Genomic DNA, 23,173 nt, shown 5'->3' on the forward strand with positions numbered 1-23,173 from the left:
CTAATCATATTTGATTTGAGCTTTTTCAGAGTAATTCCGACGAAGAATAGACACCAATCAATTACTGTGTGCACACCGTCAAAGTCTAGGTATTATAAAATTATTCATGGCCATTTATTTTGATTTTAAACTCTGCGCTAGATAAGACGGTGAATTATCGTCCGACAAAGGATGGTTGCAACCTCTGTAAATTGCTTTATTCTGGGGCCTCCAAACAACACAAAGCAACGGCTGACTATACAAAAAAAGGAGCATTGTCTCACATTGTAATGTCTTTTCAATTAGGAGCCGCTGAGAGATTTAGCCGCTTCTCAGGATAGGTGGCTTGTTTCGCAGATAGCTCCAGAGACCAGTAATTGATTACCGAGTGTGAAATGGAAGTTAGGTACGGACTAAGTGTGGCTGCGTCCCAGAGGGGAAGACTTCCAAGCAGCACTTCCCTGTTAGAGGCAACAGGAATTTAAAATAATTACCCGTTCGCTGGCACTCTGGGTGATCTGTGAAATAACCACTGCGGCATCTTAACAGCATGTTGTGTTGCTCAAAGTTTTCCAGCCGCTGGTGTGCCGTGAGAGCTCGCCAGGTGGAACCTGAAAATGTTTGGAATTCTACTTGAAACACAGGAATAATGGAAAATAGCTCTGGTGTTCAAAATAGTAAGGCTGCAATAATTAATCTTATTCATCAGTTCTGGCAGAACAGCAGCTCTGTGTTCATCCGAACAAGTTCAAGTTTCGCACTGAAAGTGAGAACTCTTACTAGCGATGAGAGGTTAGACTCTGTTTTTGAGATTTGGTTCTTGATGAATCACTTGGTAAAAAGAGTCGTTCCATTTTCCGACTCTTGACTCGTTTGGTTCAGTTGGTGTAATGCACCGTCATGGTTTCGCCCTGTTTTGTTATTAGTTTATTCTGTTCCTGGTTATCCTTCTCTCCCTAGTGTGTATAGTCTTGGTATCTCCCTGTGTTCTCTCTGCCTCTCTCTCTCTCTCTCTCTGTTTCCTCCAGGTTCTGTGTTCCCTTGTTTGTCCTGCAGATGTCCTATGTGGTTTTTTTTTCTCTCCTCAGCTGTGTCTCGTCTTGTCATTTCCCCTGTGTATTTAGTTTCTCTTTCCCAGTCAGTCCTGGTCGGTCATAAATTCCCTGTGAGTGGTGTTGCCTGTATGCCCTGCAGTGTTTTGAGTTCTTTCGGAAAAGATACCTTTGTTTGAGCATTCCTGCCTGAGTCTCCGTGTGCCCTGCATTTGCGTTCACCAGACAGCATCATGACACGCATTGTGAGGGGGGACTTCCTGAACGACGAACGAGAATCAGAGGAGTCGGTTCGACTCTTGAGTTGTGAATGTAATTATCACAAGAATCCTTGAATTCTGTCAAATTATTTATTTTGTTGGAATGCAAAGTGTAAATCAGAAGTGTAAATCAGCCTCAAACTTTAATTTAGTCCTCAGTGATAATTTTCAGTTTGTAATGTTATTTTCAGTCTTTTGCCAGAGGGACTCCCGACTTCTGAGTCATTGAAAAGACTTATTTGCTGTAAGCAAATTCTTCAGAATCTACGTTACTCGCTATTAGTAGGCCATGGTGATAATAATAAGCACAGTTCTATGCATTTGTGACATTTTGCGATGCGTTGAGGGGTTAAGAGGATACTGGTGTGCCATGGGATTATTTCATTGTAAAAAGTGTGCCGTCACACAGGATCGCGATGTACTGTGGCTATTTCGCTCCAGACGGTCGTGGATTAGATGTGATGACTCACATCTCGCCCAGGTCCCATTAACATGTCTATGAGAAAGTAACCACCACCCCCACCACCACATTATTAGTGTTGTCAACTGTGTTTAATAATATCAGACATCCTTATCATTTGTGTTGCCACTTAAAGAATAATTCCCTCTGGATTGCAGAGACAGCCTGATGACCCATGCTTGCAGGGCCTGTCATAACTCTAATGTATCCATCCAATTCAGATGCTCTCAGCTACTTACCACTGCTCACCATGAAGAGCGGAAGCATTTTGCAGCGCTGAGTCACTTTCCTGATGCCATCATTAGTAGGTTGAAGTCATCCAAACAAGGCCAACAGTTAAATAAATGTCATCTTCTATTCAAGTCACCAAACACCAATTGATATTGGCTTTTTCACAGCCGATATCAGAGGAGAAACTCATGTTTAGATGAAAGAGGAAAATAGTATTAATAATGCAGGTGAAGATGTTTATGTTCTCTTCGTCTCTTCTTTATTTTCTAGCTATTCTAAACCAATTATTTCCCAAACCACATCACTGTCCCTTATCAGAATCCACAATGTCTACACCCGCAATTTGTATTTCTGGCAGAGGCAGGGGCATCGTGTGGAGTAGCGAGTAGCGAGGCCGTATGCTGAATCCTTGATGGGAGCTTTTTCGCGGGTCCACAGGTTGTTCAATCAAATGCCGACCTGAGTCTGGAAGTGATCTCTGCTTGTGGTATGGAGACACTGGGCTCTGGCCGGATGGAACGATGGCGGCAGAACACATTTCAATTCATGATGCAAAAGGCTGTTTCCTCAAAGTCCAGCCTGAGCTGCAGTCAGTTTGTCTTTCTGTGGTGGCTTAGGAACTAGGCTCATACAAGGAAAATAGTTAGCAGATTAGCATAGATTCAAGATTTCAAGATTCAAGATGTTTATTTGTCACGTATGTATACAGTACATAGGAGCAGACATATATGTAATGAAATGACATTGCAACACACCCGGAGATTATGCACAATAATACTAACTGGCACAATAGCTAACTAATTAACAAACTAACTAATCTAACTGATTCCTAAAATGTATTCAGTTAGTAAATACAATAAAATAGGAGTGAAAAAGGTAATATACTAAGTGGGAATACAAAATAGAAATAAAAGGAACAGGCTATTATGTATATACAGATATGTGTAGTAAAGTGGCATGTGAATAGAAGAAGAAAAGAAAGGAGAAACAGTCTTTAATCGTCACACGACACTCCACAACACATGCTTGATGGTGGCCGGTGAAATGGCTCCTCTGCTTTTGACCCATCCTGGCTTGTCCTTCCTCCGGGGGCACAGCCAGGAGCAGTGGGCAGCATACGTGGACGCGCCCGGGGACCAGGTGATAAGTGTCCATCGCTGGTCAGACGATGATGGGTGCATGTTTTTGGTGGGGGTCCTTACTGACGTGAGGTGGAGGAAACCCCATGTGAGCACGGGGAGAACATGCAAACTCCACACAGAAAGGCTCCTGTTTGGGAGATAACCCGCCGGAGCACGGTGCCAACAGCGCCCCAGGCGGGAATCGAACCCAGGACCTTCTTGCTGTGAGGCAGCAGTGCAATGCACTGCGCCACCGTGCCACAAAAGTATAAACAAAAGAATAAAGTTGAGATATACAGTGCAGTATACAACAGAACAGCCCAGCAATTACAGTCACCATGAACAGGACTGCAATACAGCACAGCATGCAGTAACCCAGTAGAGTGATGCAATATGCAGTACAGTATGCAACATACAGCACAGTAAGGCAGTGGGGCCTACTGTATGTGTGTGTCTCGTGAGGGCCCCTGGTGAGTTCAGCATTGACAGTCCTTATGGCTTGCGAGAAGAAACTCCCTCTCAGTCTCTCTGTTCTCGCTGTGTGACTGCGGAGGCGCTTGCCTGGCCACAGCAGCTGGAACAGTCTGTTGTTGGGGTGATGAGGATCCTTCATGATCCTGCGGGCTCTGCTACTACACCTCCTGGTGTCTAAGTCCTGCAGGGTGGGGAGAATAGTTTCAGTGGTACGTTCGGTTGAACACATCATCCTCTGCCGGGCCCGCCTGTGCTGAGCAGTACAGCTCCCAAACCAGGCAGTGTTGTTGCCTGTCAGGATGCTCTCCACTGCTCCACAGTAGAAGGACTTGAGGATCCTCACTGAGACTCTGAATTTCTTCAGCTGCCTGAGGTGGTAAAGACGCTGCCTCGCCTTTCTCACCAGAGTGTCTGTATGTATAGTCCATGTGATGTGAAGTCCTCCGTGATGTGGACTCCCAGGTACTTGAAGCTGCTCACCCTGTCAACAGAAGTGCCATTAATCATCAACGGCACATGCGTCCTGAGTTGTAATCTTCTCCACGTCAACAATCAACTCCTTAGTTTTGCTGACGTTCAGGAGGAGGCTGTTGTCGCCCACCACGACTGTCTCATCAGCCATCTTGATGATCGTGTTGCAGCTGGACCTAACACATTCATGTTTATACAGGGAATACAGTAGGGGCTGAGGACGCAGCCCTGGGGGGATCCTGTGTTCAGGATGAGGGTGGTGGACGTGTGGCTCCCACCCTTACCACCTGGGGCCTGGCTGTAAGGAAGTCCAGGATCCAGGCACACAGCGGAGTGTTCAGTCCTAGTGCGGACTGTGGTTTTGAAAGCTGAACTGTAGTCAATAAACAGCAATAATAATAATAATAATAATAATAATAATAATAATAATAATAATAATAATAATAACTTAAATTTGTATGGTGTCTTTCAAAGAACCCAAGGTCACTTTACAGGAGAGGGGCGGGCGGGGGGGGGGCAGATTAAGGGAGAGAGGAACAAAAACAAAACAAAGGAATAGCTAAACTAACTAACTCATGGGAAAAGGCCATGGTGAAAGGATGGGTCTTGAGGGTTGTTTTTTGAAAGTGTCCAGGGTTGGGGTGTTAGGGATTACAGGAGGGAGTGGGTTCCAGGGGAGGGAGGGAGGGGGTCGCCTCGCTGAAATCTCTGTCCTCGAAAGTTCGTAATCTGGTACGGGGGATGGACAGCAGACCCATGTTTGAGGACTGCAAGTTCCGGGATGGAGTGTGCTGGTAGAGGAGATGGGACCGGTATTGGGGGGCAAGTGCGTGAGGGGATTTGTATGTGAGGAGGAGGAGTTTGTAGGAGATGCGGAACTTGACCAGGAGCCAGTGGAGGTGAGAACCCTTGCAGCTGAGTTCTGCACATACCTGAGCCTGTCCAGGGCTTTGTTGGAAATGCCGGACAGGACTCCGTTACAGTAGTCCAACTAGGAGGTGATGAAAGTGTGGATGAGGATTTCAGCCACAGAGTCTGAGAGTGAGGGACGGAGACGGGAGATGTTTTTGAGGTGATAGAAGGCGAACTTGGTGATGGATCTGATGTGTGATTGAAAGGAGAGGGTAGAGTCCAGGATAACACCCAGGATGCGGACCTTGAGGAGGAGGAGATCTCCAACCTTCCAGAGCAGCGGATCTCAATCTCACCTAGCCCCATCCAGGTGTGTGAGCGTGGTGTGCAGCACCTGGGAGACCGTGTAATCCGTGGATCTCTTCAGCCGGTATGCGAACTGCAGCAGGTCAATGGTGTTGTTGTTGTCAGCCTCAAACCACACATAAGAGAAGTTCAGTTCGCTGGCTAGGAAGGCGTCGACACCCGCCGGACACAAGACGGTCGTTGTAAGCGGCCGTGCAAGCATTCAGAGCGCCGGGGATGAATTTATAGACCCATGGTTTCTGGTTCGGAAATATCCTAACTTTTACTGTGGGAACGATGCTTTTTTCTCCATCGGCCCTCCTGTGGAGCAGCGACTCCATTGATGCTATTGTCTTTGTTGATCAGCGGATAGAATGCGCAAAATTAGTTCTTTTAGGGATTGTTTTATATCCACGAGTGCATCGCGGTTGTCGGAGATCACTGCCGATGAGTTTTTGATGGACATGGTGTAGTAAAACAGGGGGGTGGCGCCAAGCAGCAGGATAGCAGTATAGGGGCAAGAACTTCATAACAAGAACCTTCATAATGAAAGGTTCATGTCATCATAAGGATCCCAGATGTGACCAATGCAAATTACTGGTTTGCAGTCATAGCATATTACAAATAACAGTCAACATTTCAACTACTGTATCCACTTATTACCATATGACCACAGGGTACCTATGGTCCATAAGGGTCATAAGGGAGTGTAGGGTAGCTAGGGTCATAGGGGACCATTCCGTACCTGGTGTATGATCACAAGAGTCATAAGGGACCATAGGGTACCTACTGTATAGTCATGAGGTCATAAGGGGACCATAGGTTAGCCACCATCATAAGGATCATAAAGGGCCATATCATACCTTTAAGCATAAGTGTCATAGGGGACCATAGGGTACCTATGGTCATAAACAAAAACACACAATCGAGCTTTGTCTTCAAGTTTTCCATAAGCACTTGGCGCCAGAACATCAGCAACCAGTACTGTGTGAATTCACCATGTCTAATTAACCAGTTTTAGGTTTTTTTTAATCAGCATACATTTCCTTAGGATCTGTTTGGCTTTGGAGGTATATCACATTTTTTTTTTTTTACATTTGAAATGTGACAGGCCAACAGGTGGTTGACAATGGCCCACATTTAGTTTTCCCGAGGCAACTGGGCAGCCGTTATTGCCAGGCCTTGTTCTATAGACCTCTCTGCACATTTGAAGCTCTCCGGATCGTAGTAACAGATTAGGATGGCAAGCTATTTGGGACAAAAGGTTTGAGCCATTTACCTCTGAAATGATCTAATTTAACCACTAGATGTCATCAAGTTCAGAATGAAAAAAAAAAAAATATTTTAGAGCCCTTATTTTATCATCCCACATGTCGAAGTGTCCTTAAGCAAAAAACAGCGTTGTCAGCAGCAGGAGGGACCCGTGCTTCCGTCTTCCTGTAGCAGCTGGATTTTGCAGGGAAGAAAATAACATAACTCCCCTGAAAATGTGGCTTCACATTGCATATTACGTTATCATTCTCATTAAACTAAAATATAGCATCAGCAAATGGCCTTGAACTTGGGATATTTTTGGGTTATTTCCATATTCACTTACGCATTAATTAGATTACGGCGTGTGCTATCAAGGGGGTTGTGTTGTCCTTGAGATGCGTAGTGGCAGGTAAAAAAGTGACCCGCTCTGAAGTCGCGTCTCGTCTCCAGTGCTTTGAGAATATTCATTCGTCTCTTATAACCAACAACGACTGCAGCAGCGACGAAAAATGAGAAATGCTGTTTTATAATGAGAGCCCTAGGCAAAGACACATGAAGAGACATATCCTTTAAAGGATTCCTGTCTATTTGTATATCCTCTGAGTTAATACCACAGTGGAAGTAGCAGACTAAGGCCAGCTTCACACCGAATCCAACAAACGACAAGAATGAACCGGAAGTCCTTTTAATTGCTATGGAAAGTAGGATTCCGCACGCGAACATATATAATATATAGTAGGATCTGAGCCGCTCCTCTGGATTTTGTCTGTATACTGTGGAGGTTAAACCCCGTCCATGGTGGATCCATTTATATTATGAGCACTGGGATAGAACTGCTGTCCACCGAAGTGTTGTCAGTGTTTAGCAAATCATTTTAATGTTAATCAAGACACATAATCAACTTCAGCATTTAAGATTCAGTCAGTAGTGGCAAAAGTTAAAATTTGATAATGTTCCAAACTGTCTCAATAATAAACCCTAATAACACGGTGCATGGAATTTTTTTTTTTTTTTAATATACATATTTATTAAAAAACAGTTCATAAAGCATATCTTCCATTCATTTCGTGAACAATATCACTCAGTTTTCAATATACACTGATGCAGTACTGAAGTTGTTACAGCAATAAAGGGGCAAAATCACTTTCCTCAGAGTTTCTAATGGGGAAAAATAAAACAAAAACAATAATGTTTTTTGGAAAATTTGCTTCATCTTAGTATCATTTACCTGCATTATGGATTTATTTTGGGGTTCCTAGGATGTTTAAAGTGAGTTTTTGTTCTAGTTTCACCATTTACCATTAACGTGTATTTTTGACCTTTTGGACTACTTCTGCTACTGCTAATGAGCAGTTTTTGTGTACGTACCATTGTGCTTTACCGTACCGTAGAAAATAAAGTAAATACAGTTGCCACAGTAGCATTATATATATAATCAATTTATTTATATAGTAGTCATAGTAGTAGTCATATGTGTAGTAGTCATATCATGTGATGAATTTGTTGTGGTAAAGTTTGGTGCATTGTTGAACAGATGATGGGCACAACAAAAGCTTAACATTCTGAAAAAATAAAATAAATACAAAATACAAATATACAAAAATAGCCCAAAAATATAAATAGCCAGAAAATATAGATATATACAAAAAATATCCAAAGAAAAAAAAATTACCAAAGAAAAATGTATACAGCATAACAGTCTGACAAAAATACAAATGAACAGAGAAAATAACTGAACATAAATAAATTCAAATATACATAATATACTAAATGTTCTTCTCTGTGCATTCTTCCACAAAAATGCAATTTAAATGGATCTTTGGTGGCTTTTTTTTAGCCATTCGGCTCTGAGCTCTCTTACTCCACATCCGCTGAATCAGCCAACGGGATCGTCTGATCACTGTCACTAGCAAGTCCCTGCTACACCCCACGGACGCCTCACCAAAGCTAGTTAAACAGTAAAAGAGAGAACACAGCTTTGTTTTTGTTTTTTACTTATTATTGCGGCGTCTTGAAGATTGGTGCATTGCTGTATAGACAATCAGCAAAAAAAAAAAAAAAGTTAGAGCAAATATCAAAACAAAATTTTAAATTAAATGCAAGAAAAGCCAAATATGAAAAGAAAATAGCCAAATAAAATCATTCTATCTTTGCACAGAATAAGTGAAGTTGAAATGATAAAGCTGGGGTAAGGTGGCTGTGTGATTGCTAGTATGGCAGTGGGTATAAAATATAAATGTAGATTAAATACTGTACGGGATGAATCAATACAAATATAACAATATGGGTGTGGATGGCACTAGGGAGTATAAAGTATTACTATGTTATTTCTAAATATTACATTTACAGCCTCACAAGGTTAACATGGTGGCCATGTTGGATTCGATTGCTTTGAACTGTATAAACTCTTAATTATCTCCTAATTATCCAGATTGAATCGGTCTGTGATTGCGCTACTTTCAACATGTACCGAGCCCAAAACTCACCTTTCCCCGGGCCGATCTCCAATAAGACCAAATGGAGAGAACTCTTCCCTTTTAAAGATAAACCAGTTCACGTTGTGTGAGAATCCCACTAATCCCACTGAGAACGTGTGTTTTTACGACTCTAATATAAAGTTCTAGCCATTACTGGTATAATCTCACATGTATTTCGATTCATTACTTTTAGATCTGTTACTTATTAAATGACTAATAAAAAAATAGATACAATGTTAGACCAAACCATTACCTGTGGAATCACTGGCTATTAAGGTTCCGTGATTTAAGGCTGCCTTTTTATTGTGTGTGTGCGTGCCTGCCTGCCCGCCTGCCTGCCTGCCTGCCTGCCCGCCTGCCTGCCTGCCTGGCTGCGTGTGTGCATGCATGCGTGCGTTTTACCCCTTTTTTTTTTATGCCCGCAGAGATGAAAGCATAAAACTAAACATCATGAGATGAATGGATAAATCTACATGTCTGCTACATGTCTACAATACTGCTGCATCTATTTTTAAGGAGGCCATAACATACACTGTGATAGCAAATTATTTGACTCCTAAGGGCTGAAAAGAAATGAAAAAGAAAATAATAAAATGGATTTGATCTCCGATTGGTGACGGGAAAATATAAATATAAGTGTAACTCCAGCTCCGTTGGTCTCTGTGGTAGTTGTCCACTGGGCGGCTGGGAGTTTTACTGTGTGGATCAATCAGAATAACAGTTAATAACCATTTTATTATGGTAATAACCTTAACGCAGAGTTCCCAAACCTTTCTCCACAGCACACTGTTTTCAATTCCCACTGTGCTTACTGTACTTATTATTATTATTATTATTATGACTTGATATTAGTTAAATCTTTTAAATAAAAATGCAATGACTCAATTTACCTAGTGACTAGTAAAGAACCAAATGTCGAAAAAGAGTCTTGAACCTTTCATCACTACGTATTGTCGTCACTTTCAGTGTGAAACTTGAGTCTGTTCGAGTGAACACAGAGCTGTTATTCTGGCTGGGATTGGTGGATTAGGTGGATTAGTGCTGCATTGCAATTTGGACCTATCAGCAAAAGTGCTAGTCTCCATTATTGGTTTTATTTTAACTGGAATTTTAAGAATTTTCACGGCAGAGTGGTTGAAAAATACTGAAAACTCATTATTCCAAATTCACAGCCTTGTCCATGAGTCGACCTTTCACAGGAGAACAGTCACAAACAATCACTTTAAAAATACTTGTTTTAATTTAGAAGTGAACACTGATTGTGGAACCGATTCGGATTTAGAAACTGAGATTCCACGACACCACGACATTATGCCATTCTATTCAGTTTTATTGACTATTCCCCCTTCTGGACACTCTCACTCTTTTGATATATATACACACTCACTCACTTAAAAATATCTGTCAGTCTCTACAGCACCTGTATTGTTCTGCGTGCCACACTGTATAAAATCCCCCAAAAATCACTTGCATGGGTGTGATTTTATGCTGTGCCGCCCACAGAGCAAATACTAATGCAGAGCAACTACTCACGCCAAGATAACCTATATGACCAGTATGATAAAAGAAAATCATACATGTCTATTGGATATTTGTATTCATTTAAATGTATTTCTAAAACTACTAATAATAATACTTATTATTATTATAATATTATTATTTTTATATATTATATATATATTTTTTTAATATATTATTTTATATATATATATATTTATATTCATCATCAATTGGCAGGCCAATCTGCAGGGGTCCACCGGCCGCATATGACCCTCCAGCCGCAGGTTGGCCACCACCGCTCTAACTCAAACACTTGCTACCTCCTCCTCCTCTGGTCCTACTTCCAGATGGTTTTTATGGTTCTCCCCCTGAGGAAAAGGAGGCTGTTAGAATCCTTATTCCAATGACTGTGGACTTATTACTCTGGTTTAATGCGAAAGTCTGTACATCATGCTCTGGCGTTTGCCACGAGCCCCTGGTGTCGCGGGAGAGCGCAGAGAACACAGGGCGTTTATGGCTGGCACATCCTCCGCTGCAGTGTTCTCAGAAACCACGGGTGGCGGTAGAGAGGAAGTACTGTGTGAAGCAGGAAGTAGTAGACGAAGAAGAGCACTGAACGGCAAACATGGCTGCACGCACAGCATTGGAGCTTGTTTACGCCGAGGCGGGATCGCCGCTCATGGTGGTTAAACCGACAAAAGCACCGAAAAGGAGCTGGTCTGTCAGCCCGTTCCATGCAGAGACGGGGGTGTTGAAGTTATGTCCTGCTCAGCATTTTATTACAGAGGACTTTTTTCTGAACTACGGAACGGGGTCACAATGTGCAATTACTCTCCCTCATTGCAAGATTCTCTTCAAAGAAACCGCACATAAATACCAATAAAAACGCTACCTTTTATTTGTAAACTCAACTTTACAACGACCCTGTTCATTTACAATAAGATCACCAGACCTGAGTGAGATGTTTGCGTATACTACTGTCTCTGCATCAAAAATGTATTGGCAGACTTTGAATTTCTCTGAATTGTGCTGCGGCTCAACGTTGTCCAACATAACCCCACGCGGCTGTGACGGGCGCGAGCTCGACCCTCCATATGCGCTTGAGCGAGCCAGTTTTGAGCGGCTGCAAGCGTGTGGGGAGAGTGGAGCTCGCGCTGGTCACGGCGGCGTGCTCATGGGGGGCTGCATTTTTCACGCGGGGCAGAAATGCTCCCTCGCGAGGGTGGTTATTCCGCTATTCCTACTGTCCTGTGCACGCGCGCAGGCGGGGTTCGAGACTAATTAAATGCCATAGAAGACACCCGTTGTTGGAAGCTCCAGCAGGAACGGACCGGACCAGACCGGACCTAAACGCCGCTCCACCCCGAGGGTAGCCCCGGGTCCATGATGCTCTTTTATGATCGTCACTCCCAACCCCAGAGCCCACTCCCCATAGAACCTTCTCCATCTGACGGTATTCGTAAAGGCCAGGCCCCTGGTCTACCCCCTCAATCAAAGGGAAACCTAATTGACTGTTTCTTTACTCCTCTTGGTCCGAGCAGATATTCTACAATGAGCCTCGAGGCTCCATTTAGCCCCGTGGAAGTCATCCTGTCATGGGAAGTTACTCGCCGTCGGTCGTGGTTTCAAGAGGCTGGGTTTCAAACGGGCAGGTGAAACCGGTCCCGACAGCTGCAGAGAAAACAGGTTTGATCTCCGGCGTCTTCAACTTTGTGGAACCGAGAAGAGATGAGAGGGTGGGGAGTCGTAGCGGTGCTTTATTCCACTAACGTTGCCGGAGTTCAAGCACCAGGGCTTGTAAAAAAATAAATAAAATACCTGCAAATCTCGGTTTTCACAACCCGGCCAACGCCAAACAATACCCTGGTCGGTCCCCTGTGAGCCCCCTATAGTGTGTTCCAGAGATTCAGGGAGCCTTATTCCTCACCAGTAATATGTCTTCCATATGGAGTTGGTCTTTTATCATACTCCCGCCTGCCCCCATTAAGTATCTATTTTTACCTTAGCCGTCTTCTGTGGCTCAGAGTCAGCCTCATAAAGCCTACAGGGAAAGCACAACCTTGTGTACTGAAGGGTTAACCGTAGGAGAATGTATGCCAAGTGAGGTCCATTAAATTAGATGGGATACAACTTTATTAACCCCCTTGGAGATTTGGTGATAGAATCAGGTGTCACAATGAGGAAAGATAGTGATAAAGATTTTATAAGATTATTTTTCATCTCAGGTGAATTGTTGATAAGGGGCTTTAGTGTAATTTGTTTAGGTTCGTTTTATTGTATATTGTTTATCTTTAGCTTTATTTTTATTGTCTATTTTACAATTTTCGATGTATTGGATATTGCAAATGTTTACCTATCTGCAAAGTTAGATTTTTCTTTCTAAATTGCCCCAACCCTCGAAACGACCGAGCCTAAAGTATACTGAGGATAGAGTCAAGTGGAGGAGGCGGAGAGGGGGACAGGATAGCAGAGGAAGAGGAAAGGGAGAGGTAAACAGAACCATTAGAGACAAATCTATTTCTGAAGAAAACAAAATCACATCATCAAACAGGAGAAGAAGAAAAAATATGATCCTGCCGCCTTTGGGGCCCGGGCGACGATGAGACTGTGGCATTTGTCTTTATCAGTCTGCCCTCCGGGATGGAGGGAATATTGGGACGAAGGGGAGAGAGAGAGAGAGAGAGAGAGAGAGAGAGAGAGAGCAAGACAGGGAAAAAAAGCAAGAGCACGGCATTCTAGCAAAGAGCCAAACACCTTTACTTTAGTTTTGTATCTATCCATCCATCTAGTATCTATAGAGGTTTATTGTTTTGTTTGCTTGTTTTTTAGTATTATTGTATGTTGACATTTTTTTCAGTTGTTTTGGTTAATGGTATATCTATCTATCTATCTATCTATCTATCTGTCTGTCTGTCTGTCTGTCTGTCTATCTATCTATCTATCTATCTATCTATCTATCTATCTATCTGTCTGTCTGTCTGTCTGTCTGTCTGTCTGTCTGAGCGTTCCACAAAGTCCCTAACAAAGTCAACCACCTGTTTTCACCTGTGTCTTATTGCACTTTGTATGTACAGTATATGTATGTACAGTATGTGTGTGTGTGTGTGTGTGTGTGTGTGTGTGTGTGTGTGTGTGTGTGTGTGTGTGTGTGTGTGTGTGTGTGTGTGTGTGTGTGTGTGTGTGTGTGTGTGTGTGTGTGTGTCTATATATGTATATGTATATATATATATATATATATATATATATAGTATTTTTTGGGGGTTGATAATGCAGACAGACCTGCCTTCAGACGCTCCGTCCTTTAAACAGCGGAGTGAAGAGAGTGGCGGCGCCATCAGTCACGACTCGCCTGGGGCGGCCGACACAGCTTCATCAAAATGACAACATTGACTTTTTTCCAGATTTTCTCCTTTTCTCCCTGACATTTTGTTGTTTATCCTGGGTTTGGGCGGTAGCACAGCGAGTGAGAGAGAGAGAGAGAGAGAGAGAGAGAGAGAGAGAGATCCTTTTTTCAAATCCCCTTTCTGTGTCTCGAGAAAATACAACATATTGCTTGGATTTTTTTCTGTGACCTTAGAAATTGGATTAGTATAACCAGTATATATATGGTAATATGATACATATGGCATCCACTCCATTCATCATTTATTATTATTATTATTATTATTATCATTATTATTATTATTATTATTATTATGATATCAAACTACATTTTTAATTTTATACCCAATTTGTACCCATCCAGCCATCCATACAGCCACATAGCCTCTCTCATAGCTTTTTTATATTGTTCTTTTTATTTGTTCCGTTTGTTTTTAGGCTCTTTTTTTTTCTGCACAGCAACGCATCAGCTATTATCATGACAAATTCCTTGTTCACGAGAATGTACTTAATCCTTATAAAAGGATCCTGCTTCTGATCTTTCAGTACTACACACCGTCTGTGTTGGACGCAGTGACTCGATGAACGTTTTTCCTTTTCTTTCCTCCAGGTCAGAACATGGCGTTCCCCCAGGTGGCGCTGTGGGTGACGGGGGCCCTGGCGCTGTGTCTGCTCGGGCTGCTCATCGCGCTCGCTGCCGTCTGCCGCCGCAAGATCCAGGAGAGCTGCGAGGAGGCCCGCAGAGAAGGTGGGCCGTTGTGAATTTAAATAAGATACACTTAAATGTGTGTGACAGAACGGCGTTTTCAACCACTGTGCACTGATAACATACCGTGGGCGCCCTCCCACTGTGCCGTGATAACAGTTTCAAATTCAACTTATGATGAGTAAATAACGAAAACTAGCTCTCGTGTTGCAAGATCAAAATTGCAAGGCTGTACCAATTCACCCAACTCATCAGTTCCAGCAGAGCAGCAGCTCTGTGTTCATAGAAAACAAGCTCAAGTTTCACACCGAAAGTGATGACTATTAGCAGTGAAGAAATGCATGGTTCGACTCTTCTTTTTGAGATTCGGTTCTTGGCAAGTCACTCGGTTAAAAGAGGTTTTTTGGGGTTTTTTTTGCCCAATTTTACAACTCTTGGTTCGTTTGGTTCAGTTGGTGTAACGCACGGTGAGTGAGGGAGAAAGACTTCTTGAACGATCGACGAGAGTCAGACGGTCAGTTTGTTTCTGGGTTGCGAATGGAATTCTCACAGGAATCATTACGTGATGCCGACACCGGAGTCATTTAAAAGATGTGTTCTAGAGGGACGACTCGTTGGACGAGTCTTGCATCGCTAACTAGTGAGCCATAATAATAATAATAAAAACACAGTTCTATGTATTTGTGTAGTTTTGTGACGTTTTAGTGGTTAGAAGATTGTTCTTTGTTCTTTCTTCATCTATGCCCCATTTAGGTATTATACCTTAAAGATAAACAGAACGAGATGAGAGAGGAAATCCCCAAGACAAGTGACGAGACACTTCCTGTTTGGGGCATTGTGTTTATGACTTATGACTTAGGGGTTTCTGAGTTATGGATGTTAAAGCTAAGCGTCCATGCTTTCAGATTCCCCCGTCTCCAGGGCTCCAAATACCCTTGTTGAAATCCAACATGGCGGCGGGGGTACAGTGGGTGATGTACATATTTGCAGCGTGGCATGAAGACCACGAGATCTTAAAGGAAGCGATTTCACAATGAGTTCATCTTTTAAAGGCCCCAGGAAGTTTTTCGGAAAGTTTTGTGTCAACGTGGATCCCATGGTGGGAAGCCGCCAGACCCACAGCGGAGAGAGAGAGGGAGTTTGGAATTTGAGAACATTATTTGGCAGCTCCAGTAATTAGTGTTGGAGAATAGTTGCAGGAACTGGTGCAAGTGCAAAGAATGGACGAAAAAGTTTTGTTTTTTTTATAGGATAAAGGAGATGGATGGTCCAGAGCCACCAGCTCTGCTTGTAATGAGATCCGCTCAGACTGGAAGAGACATTTAAATAAAGGTCAGCCAGTGTCTGCACAGGGGGCCCTGGGGTTTCAAAATAAATATGGAAGTGACACAGACTCGGAAGGGGAAAGAGTAAATAGCTCGGCGGGACATATGAAATCAAATGAAATGGAAGGAAGGAAATATAATACGCTGCCCCCTGGAGGCAAAGGTCTCCTAAGGTTATTGGTCCCTTTTCTATAGTAGTTCTATAGTGGTATATTCATTCATTCATTCAGAACCTTCCTGCCAGAAATGTCATGCAATATATTGAAAATAATTTAAGAAGTACATAGTAATAATTTATATATATATATACCAATAATTTATACAATTTATCCCATGCATAGAATCACACTTTTGTATATTATATATATTATTTATATGTTTAGTGGTCTATATTTAGTTTAATCTTCTTGACATTTTTCAGGCTAAAAGTACCTGAAACACAGCAACCGCAGCACGCACAGACATGGTTGAGGATTCGTTGGAACCGGGATGTTTCAGACATCTTGTGGTTCAAGCTTGATCATTATCGATGTACATTTGGAGCAGAAATGAGTGAAAAAAATGTTGCAAATTTACCGGACGTCGAAGGACGTTGGTGCACCTGGATTAGTTTCAGGAGCGAGGCGCTTTTTGACATCCTCATCCGATGTTATTTAAGTCCAGTTCTCTGCGTGCTCGTTCGCATTCGGAGAGTTGCACTGTGTGGACCTGGTTGCTTCCCGTGGTATTTACGCTTGTTTGCAACGACAGAGCTTCACTTCACCTCTACAGTCCCGTTCAGAGGGGCAGGTGCTCGAAAAGGCACAAGGACCCCCAGCTCTGGTTCTAGCTGTTTTGCTGCTCTGGACAAACGGAGCAGGACGGCGGAGCCGCTGTTCAAATTTATTTTGTTTCCTTAGTTTGTTACTTGTATGGAAAATGAAAAAGGTAAACCTGACTTGTAGTGGAGTGGAGTTTCTCCTCCAGAATGCGGTGCACGCAGGCTCCCGTGCCTGTTCTTTTACTTTACATCTGTTTATTTTTGTTTGTTTCCTGCATGTATGAAACAAGATTTTTAAACACAACTGAGTTAAGAGACTAACCCATTGCGTATTGTTCCAAAAAAAACCTGTGTGTTCCCACAGTCGGGACAATGGGGACACACGTCTCCCTGTTGCTTATGGACTTAATTTAGTAAAAACCGGATGTTTTTGTGTCAATACTTTACTTGTAAATAGTAAATTCTGCACTTCTGGAATGGGGAGACTGCATTTGCCACATTACACTACGTTCTACAGTCTGTACACGCAAACTCCACCGCGCATGCGCACGCCCCCGATAAAATCGTATATTGTCAATTGCTGATTGGAATTTTGCACGATTGCCCAAGCCTAACGTACGCAACATGACTAAACTGGACCCTGCGTCTTGCTGTCTGCAGCTATATTCATATATGTTTTCAGACTCTTAAGCTTTTTTGGTTTTATGGTAATTGCTTGTAGATAAATGCACCAATCCTGGCAAATTCCTTGCATATGAAAATCTACTTCTGATGTTAATTTTCATATCTCCAGGTGTGGGGTTCAAATTCCACTTTAATAATGGAAATGAGCTCTTGTGTTGCAAGATCAAAACTGTAAGGCTGCTCTAGTTCATCGGTTCCAGCAGAATAGCAGCTCTGAACACCTTTCACTCTGAAAGTGACGACTATTTGGAGTGATGAAAAGTTCGGCTCCTTTTTGGGATTCGGTTCTTAACAAGTCACTGAGTTAAAAGAGTGGTTTTCTGACTCTTCGTTTGTTGGATTCAGTTGGCGTAAGGCACGGTGATCAAGGGTCGATAGAGCAGGCATGGCTGTAATTTGTGAATGGAATTCTCACGAGAAGAATTAATTCAGGTGGAACGCAGGTGGTCCTACAGCGACCCCTGAGTCATTTAGAAGAATTGTCTCGCTACGAACTGCGAGTCTAGTAGTCACTAACTATTAGTATGCCATGATAACAAGTACAGTTCTATGTGTTTGTGATGTTTTTAGTGGTAAACAGGTGTTGGAAAGAGTTTAAAATAGGTTTGGTTTGCTGTAGCACTTTATCCAGATGCCAAGAACCAATGGAAGTGTGGTCTAATTGTGGTTGTCTTATCTTTTAATGGTGTTCTGTCTTGGCTGTGGCCAGATCGGAGCTGACTCTCTCCTCCCTGCCTCTGGGTGGTGGTGAGGAAGGGTGGAAGGGTCAAAAAACGAGTGGGAGAAAACGCGAGTAAGTCATTTTTCTTTTGCTGTCATAATGTATATGGAGCAGCGGAACGCGTGTCCTAACGGAGGCGAGCAGCAGAGTGGGACTGCAGCTGGAAGTGAAAGCTCAATTTATGGGAGTTGCCAGTCTACTTACTTTCTTTCTTTATTTCGTTCTGTGCTCTCTCCGTTTCTCTCTCTCTCTCTCTCTATCTCTCTCTCTCTCTCTGACCTTATTGATCTTTTTTTCATACTTTCTTGCTTTGAATCTCCCTTCCTTTAGATTCTTTTGAGATCACATAACATAACTTAATGTTTCATTAATCCCCAGGGGGAAATCCAAGTGTCAGTGTAAGTCAGGGAGAAGAAGAAAAGCCAGGTTTATGCTTCATTGAAAAATACACGTAAACGTCTCCACGGAGCTACGCAGCGATATGGTATTTTGTATTTCGTAATATAAACTATATAGTATAGGAGCAGTGTAGTAATAATGTGCAATGGGCATTCACAGCAGCAATTTAGTGCTTTTATTTTCTTCTACCCACATATTTGTTGCTTTCTATCCTTGTATTTATCCTTTCTTCCATTTCTTCCCCTACTTATTAATACTTGAGCCCTTTTTCACAGCATGTGGAATATGCGCCGAGTGACCCATGCATCCACGCACGGTGCTCACTTGAGGCATTTACATGAGCACGCGATTTAATCGGATCTCTCCTTGGAGATGGTTTGTAGGTGATGTAGAAGGAATTCCTCACCAAGCGATGGCACCCTGCAAGGAGGATTTGTGTGGTTTCACTCCGCTGGCTTCAGTGGATGGAGTCGCCGACCTCCACCGTCACCGCCGCCAACGCCCCCCCCCCTATCCCCCCGGGCCTCGTTCCTCTGAGGTGTTCTAAAATCCAGATGCTCCTCTGGACCTCACCCTTGCCTCCCCGCCCCCCACACAGTCACCACCACATCTCGAGCAGCCTCTGGTCACATCAAAAACGTGCCACTCAGGCGAATGATAGTGTGGACAATAGTGTGTGTGGTTTTTTTTTTTTAACTCTATTGAAAAATGGAAATTAGCTTTTGTGTTGCAAGATCATAATTGCAAGGCTGCACTGATTCATGTTATTCATCAGGTCCAGTCAGAATTATTTATTTTGGTGGGATGCAAAGTATAAATCGGTCATATTCAATGTTAATTTTGCCACATGCCTTTTTTTTTTTGTTTTGCATTGGATTTGAATTTATTCCTGATTATTTTCAGTTTGTTGAAGTTGAACTCTCCTGCCCACTTTTTTGCCAGAGTGACTGCTGATTCATTAGTCATTTTTTTACAGATTTGTTTGCCACGAACCACTCGGTTACAAGCTTTCTATTAGTATCTATACATTTAATATCTATACATTTAGCAGACGCTTTTATCCAAAGTGACTTACAATTATTCAAACACCGACGGACGCAGCCATCAGGAGCAATGAGGGGTTAAGTGTCTTGCTCAAGGACACTACAGCATGCTAGCAGGAGGAGCCTGGGATCGAACCAGCAACCTTTAGATTACAGGACGACCAGCTCTACCTCCTGAGCTACCGTCCCCCCGTAGTAGGCCATGATCTTAATGAGCACAGCTCTACGACTTTCTGACGTCTTTAGTTGTTAACAGGATAATGGTGTGCCGTGGCAGAACAAAGGTTGGAAAACCTTGAATTATGTGACGTTCTAAAATAACCCTAATAAAAGATGTAATTTTGCTATAAATAGATCGACACGCCATGCAAAGAAAGAGAAAGAAAGCTAGAGCTCGTTTGGAATGAATCACTCTGGGAAATGAGATAACCTGTGGGCATATGCATACCACATGAGTGTGTGTTTGCCGAATTTGAATTCAAAATATAGCACATAGCGACTGTAACTTGGGAAGACTTATGAGAATATTTATATATATTTGAAATTCAATCAGGAAACTAAACTATGCAGATCTTTTTTTTTTTTTTGGTTGCTGCTGTAATTATAATGATTTATCTTTAATTTCCCAAGAGGATTTTATCTTGTTCTTCTGTCAAAGTTTGTGGAAAAAAATATGCGGTAGGCGTGTAGGAATGTACACACGCTTTGTCTGGTATGAACATTAAATTTAGTATTTTGTTCAGTTGTCACTGTAATCTGTGAGTGTTAAAGGAGCAATAGAAAACTTGTTTTTTCTTTTACTCTTCATTATGAAGTCAATGTTGATTGCACAGTATAATGGCTATAGAATAATGATACCATCGGCGTTTAGATTAGTTCCCTATAAGTGTTGATATCATTGCATTCGGGCACCGGGTACGAATCCCCAGAGAAATTCTGGATTTACGGCAGTGCGTCACAGGAAGTGTGTCAACCAATGCTCAACCATTAGCAGAGAATGGCGAGAGAGACTGTGGAGCAATCTCCTCCATGAAGATCGTAAACCCTTGAATATAAAAATAACACTCTAAAATTGGTTGAGAGATGTAAATGTTATAGTGCTTTTTTTTTTTTTTTTCAGAAAAAACGCAGCTCCCCCGTTTACTTGTATTTGTTTACAGGCCAGTGTTGCCCGTTCCAATATGGCGGTGACTTTGGCGTATCGCAGCGACGGGGCGGAAGCGGTCAATGCGGCAACTGTATAATACAGTACGTGTCATGACGCGCAACCACAAGAACTAGAACTAAACTAAAATTGTGACTATTTCAATGTACCCGTTCAGCAAACACGCTTCTTTCTTTTCTCTTATTTCCAAAGTGGTGTTGATCATTTACACGGAGCGCTCTGAGCAATCGCAAAGTGATCCGGTTGTCTTTGCGACAGCCGCGCAAAAGTTTTCTGTTGCCCATTTAAGTGTCAGAAAATCACGGTGTGTGTCACAAAATCAGAATCATCCACTTGCCTGTGTTGTCTCCCCGGTGCTATTTTTAGCCTTTTCGTCTGGGGACTAGTGCGTGCATGTGTGCGTGCGTGCGTGCGTGCGTGCGTGCGTGCATGCGTGCGTGCGCATGCGGCCGTCACTGTGGGTTGTCCGCCTGGCTCTGTCGACAGTGGGTTTTGGGTTGGAGGGAGCCGATGGCCACGGCCTAATGTGATTACTGTCTTTGTGAAGGGTGGAGGGGATGGAGGGATGGATGGATGGCAGAGGGGAGTGAAGGTGGAGGATGCTGTGGTGCTTCGCTTCATCGCTCTCGTCCGCAATCCATCCACATCCATAGTCTCACACCAAGTGGCCATTGAGGACATTGTGTGTGTGTGTGTGTGTGTGTGTGTGTGTGTGTGTGTGTGTGTGTGTGTGTGTGTGTGTGTGCGTGCGCGCGCGTGCGTGCGTGCGTGCGTGTGTGTGTGTGTGTTGGATTGGATTGTGAGGCTGATCACCACTCTTCATCTTCTTCTTCTTCTCATTCCACAGCAGAGGAGGCCAAGGAGCTGGAGGAGGACGAGTCGAAGACAGGTCAGCCAACGCACATCTGGACAAGACACAGTTAGTTGTATTAGCTAGCAGCACCATCTAAACTATTTGCAATTAATAAAGAGTTGATGATAATATTTGGCAAAACAAACAAACAAAAAGGCATATCTGGCAGAAATACAAACAGCAGCTTCTTGCAATGTATTTGTCAAAGTCGAAGAGTTTTTTTTATTAACTGCACATTATAACACAGAGTCTTCTGAACAGTGAAATTCTTGGGACAAGGCAAGAGACAACTACGTAGAAGGCATTGATTTTTTAAAACAGTCAGCAAATGGGGGCAAAACTAGCATAAATATGGAAAGAATATCAAAAATATATACATAATACAAAAAGAATAATAATAAAACACTAGCAGCAGTTATGTATGTACATTAGACTGGGTAATTTACTATGAATGTACAAGTGACCAGAGCACATGTAGAATTGTTCATGTGTCATCAATACGATCAGTAGCTTGTTATTGCTGGTTGAGAAGCCTGATGGCCTGAGGATAAAAGCTGTTTGTGAGTCTGGTAGTCCGTGCCTGAATGCTCCTGTAACGTCTACCAAACGGCAGAGACGTAAACATCCATAGCCTGGGTGGCTGAAGTCTTTTATGATATTCCGTGCTTTTCTAAGGCATCGTGTGTGGTAGATGCCTTGGACAGAGGGGAGCTGGCGGCTGATGATGCCCTCTGCTGTCTTCACCTCTGTCTTCTGGAGGGCCTCGCAATCAGCAGCAGCAGGGCGGCTGCCGTGCCGGGCAGTAACGCAGCCAGAGTTGAGGCATCTGTAGAAGTTGGTGAGAGTTGTAGCAGACATGCCAGACTCGTATGCGTTTCCCTTACCCAGGTGGGAGAAGGCGGTACATCAGGGCGATGGCATCTTCCGTAGATCTGTTGGGGTGGGTATGCAAATTAAAGGGGTTCCAAGGTGTCAGGAAGGAAGGATGGATGCGTTTTCTGACTAGCCGCTCGAAGCACTCATGATGATGGTCAGTGCTACCGGGCGTTAGTCATTCAGGCAGGTGATGGAAGGTTTCTTTGGTACGGGGACAGTGGTGGTCTGTTTGAAGCAGGTGGGGCCTGGAGACAGGTTCAGGGAGAGCTTGAATATAGAGGCGAATACCTCCGCTAGCTGGTCGGCGCACCCTTTGAGGACACGATCGGGAATGCCATCTGACTCTGGTGACTTCCGTGGGTTTACTCATTTGAATGCTTCCCTTATGTCAGCCTTTGATAGGGACATGGTGCAGTCGTCCTGGTCCTCAGCTAGCATCCCAGTAGGAATGGTGTTGCTCGCCTCAAACCGTGCGTAGAAGGTGTTGAGCTCGTCGGGGAGGGAGGCGGATCTGTGGTAGTTAGACTCCAACTTATGCCTGTAGTCTCTTTTGGCATCTCTGATGGCTTTCTGTAGGTCATATCTGGACTTCCTCAGGGCCCCTGAGCTCTAGGCAGAGGACCTGGCCTGTCTATAGCATGTACATCACCATTAGCCCAGGGCTTTTGGTTGGGGAAAGCCCTACCTAGGGATGTTAACGACACAGTTTTTCGTTCGTCGACGTGTCAGAGGCATTTTCCAATTAGTTGTTGTTGGGGGGTGATAAGACTGTTATACATAATCC

At 43.2% G+C, this 23,173-nt stretch overlaps 1 protein-coding gene across 2 annotated transcripts in view; it reads left to right on the plus strand.

Moving 5' to 3' along the window:
• The window catches only part of cd276 (CD276 molecule), an 81,596-nt gene that overhangs the window by 36,522 nt on the left and 21,901 nt on the right, over positions 1–23,173 (plus strand). The window contains exons 5-6 of one of the 2 annotated variants that reach the window (XM_079998138.1): positions 14,468–14,605; positions 21,508–21,549. In XM_079998138.1, the coding sequence (XP_079854264.1) occupies positions 14,468–14,605; positions 21,508–21,549 (180 nt within the window). The remainder of the gene's footprint in view (positions 1–14,467; positions 14,606–21,507; positions 21,550–23,173) is intronic. The other variant, XM_079998139.1, reaches the window with a different exon arrangement.

This window comes from Zeus faber, assembly GCF_960531495.2.
Source record: "Zeus faber genome assembly, chromosome: 3".
In the NCBI taxonomy this organism is placed as follows: Eukaryota; Metazoa; Chordata; class Actinopteri; order Zeiformes; family Zeidae; genus Zeus; species Zeus faber.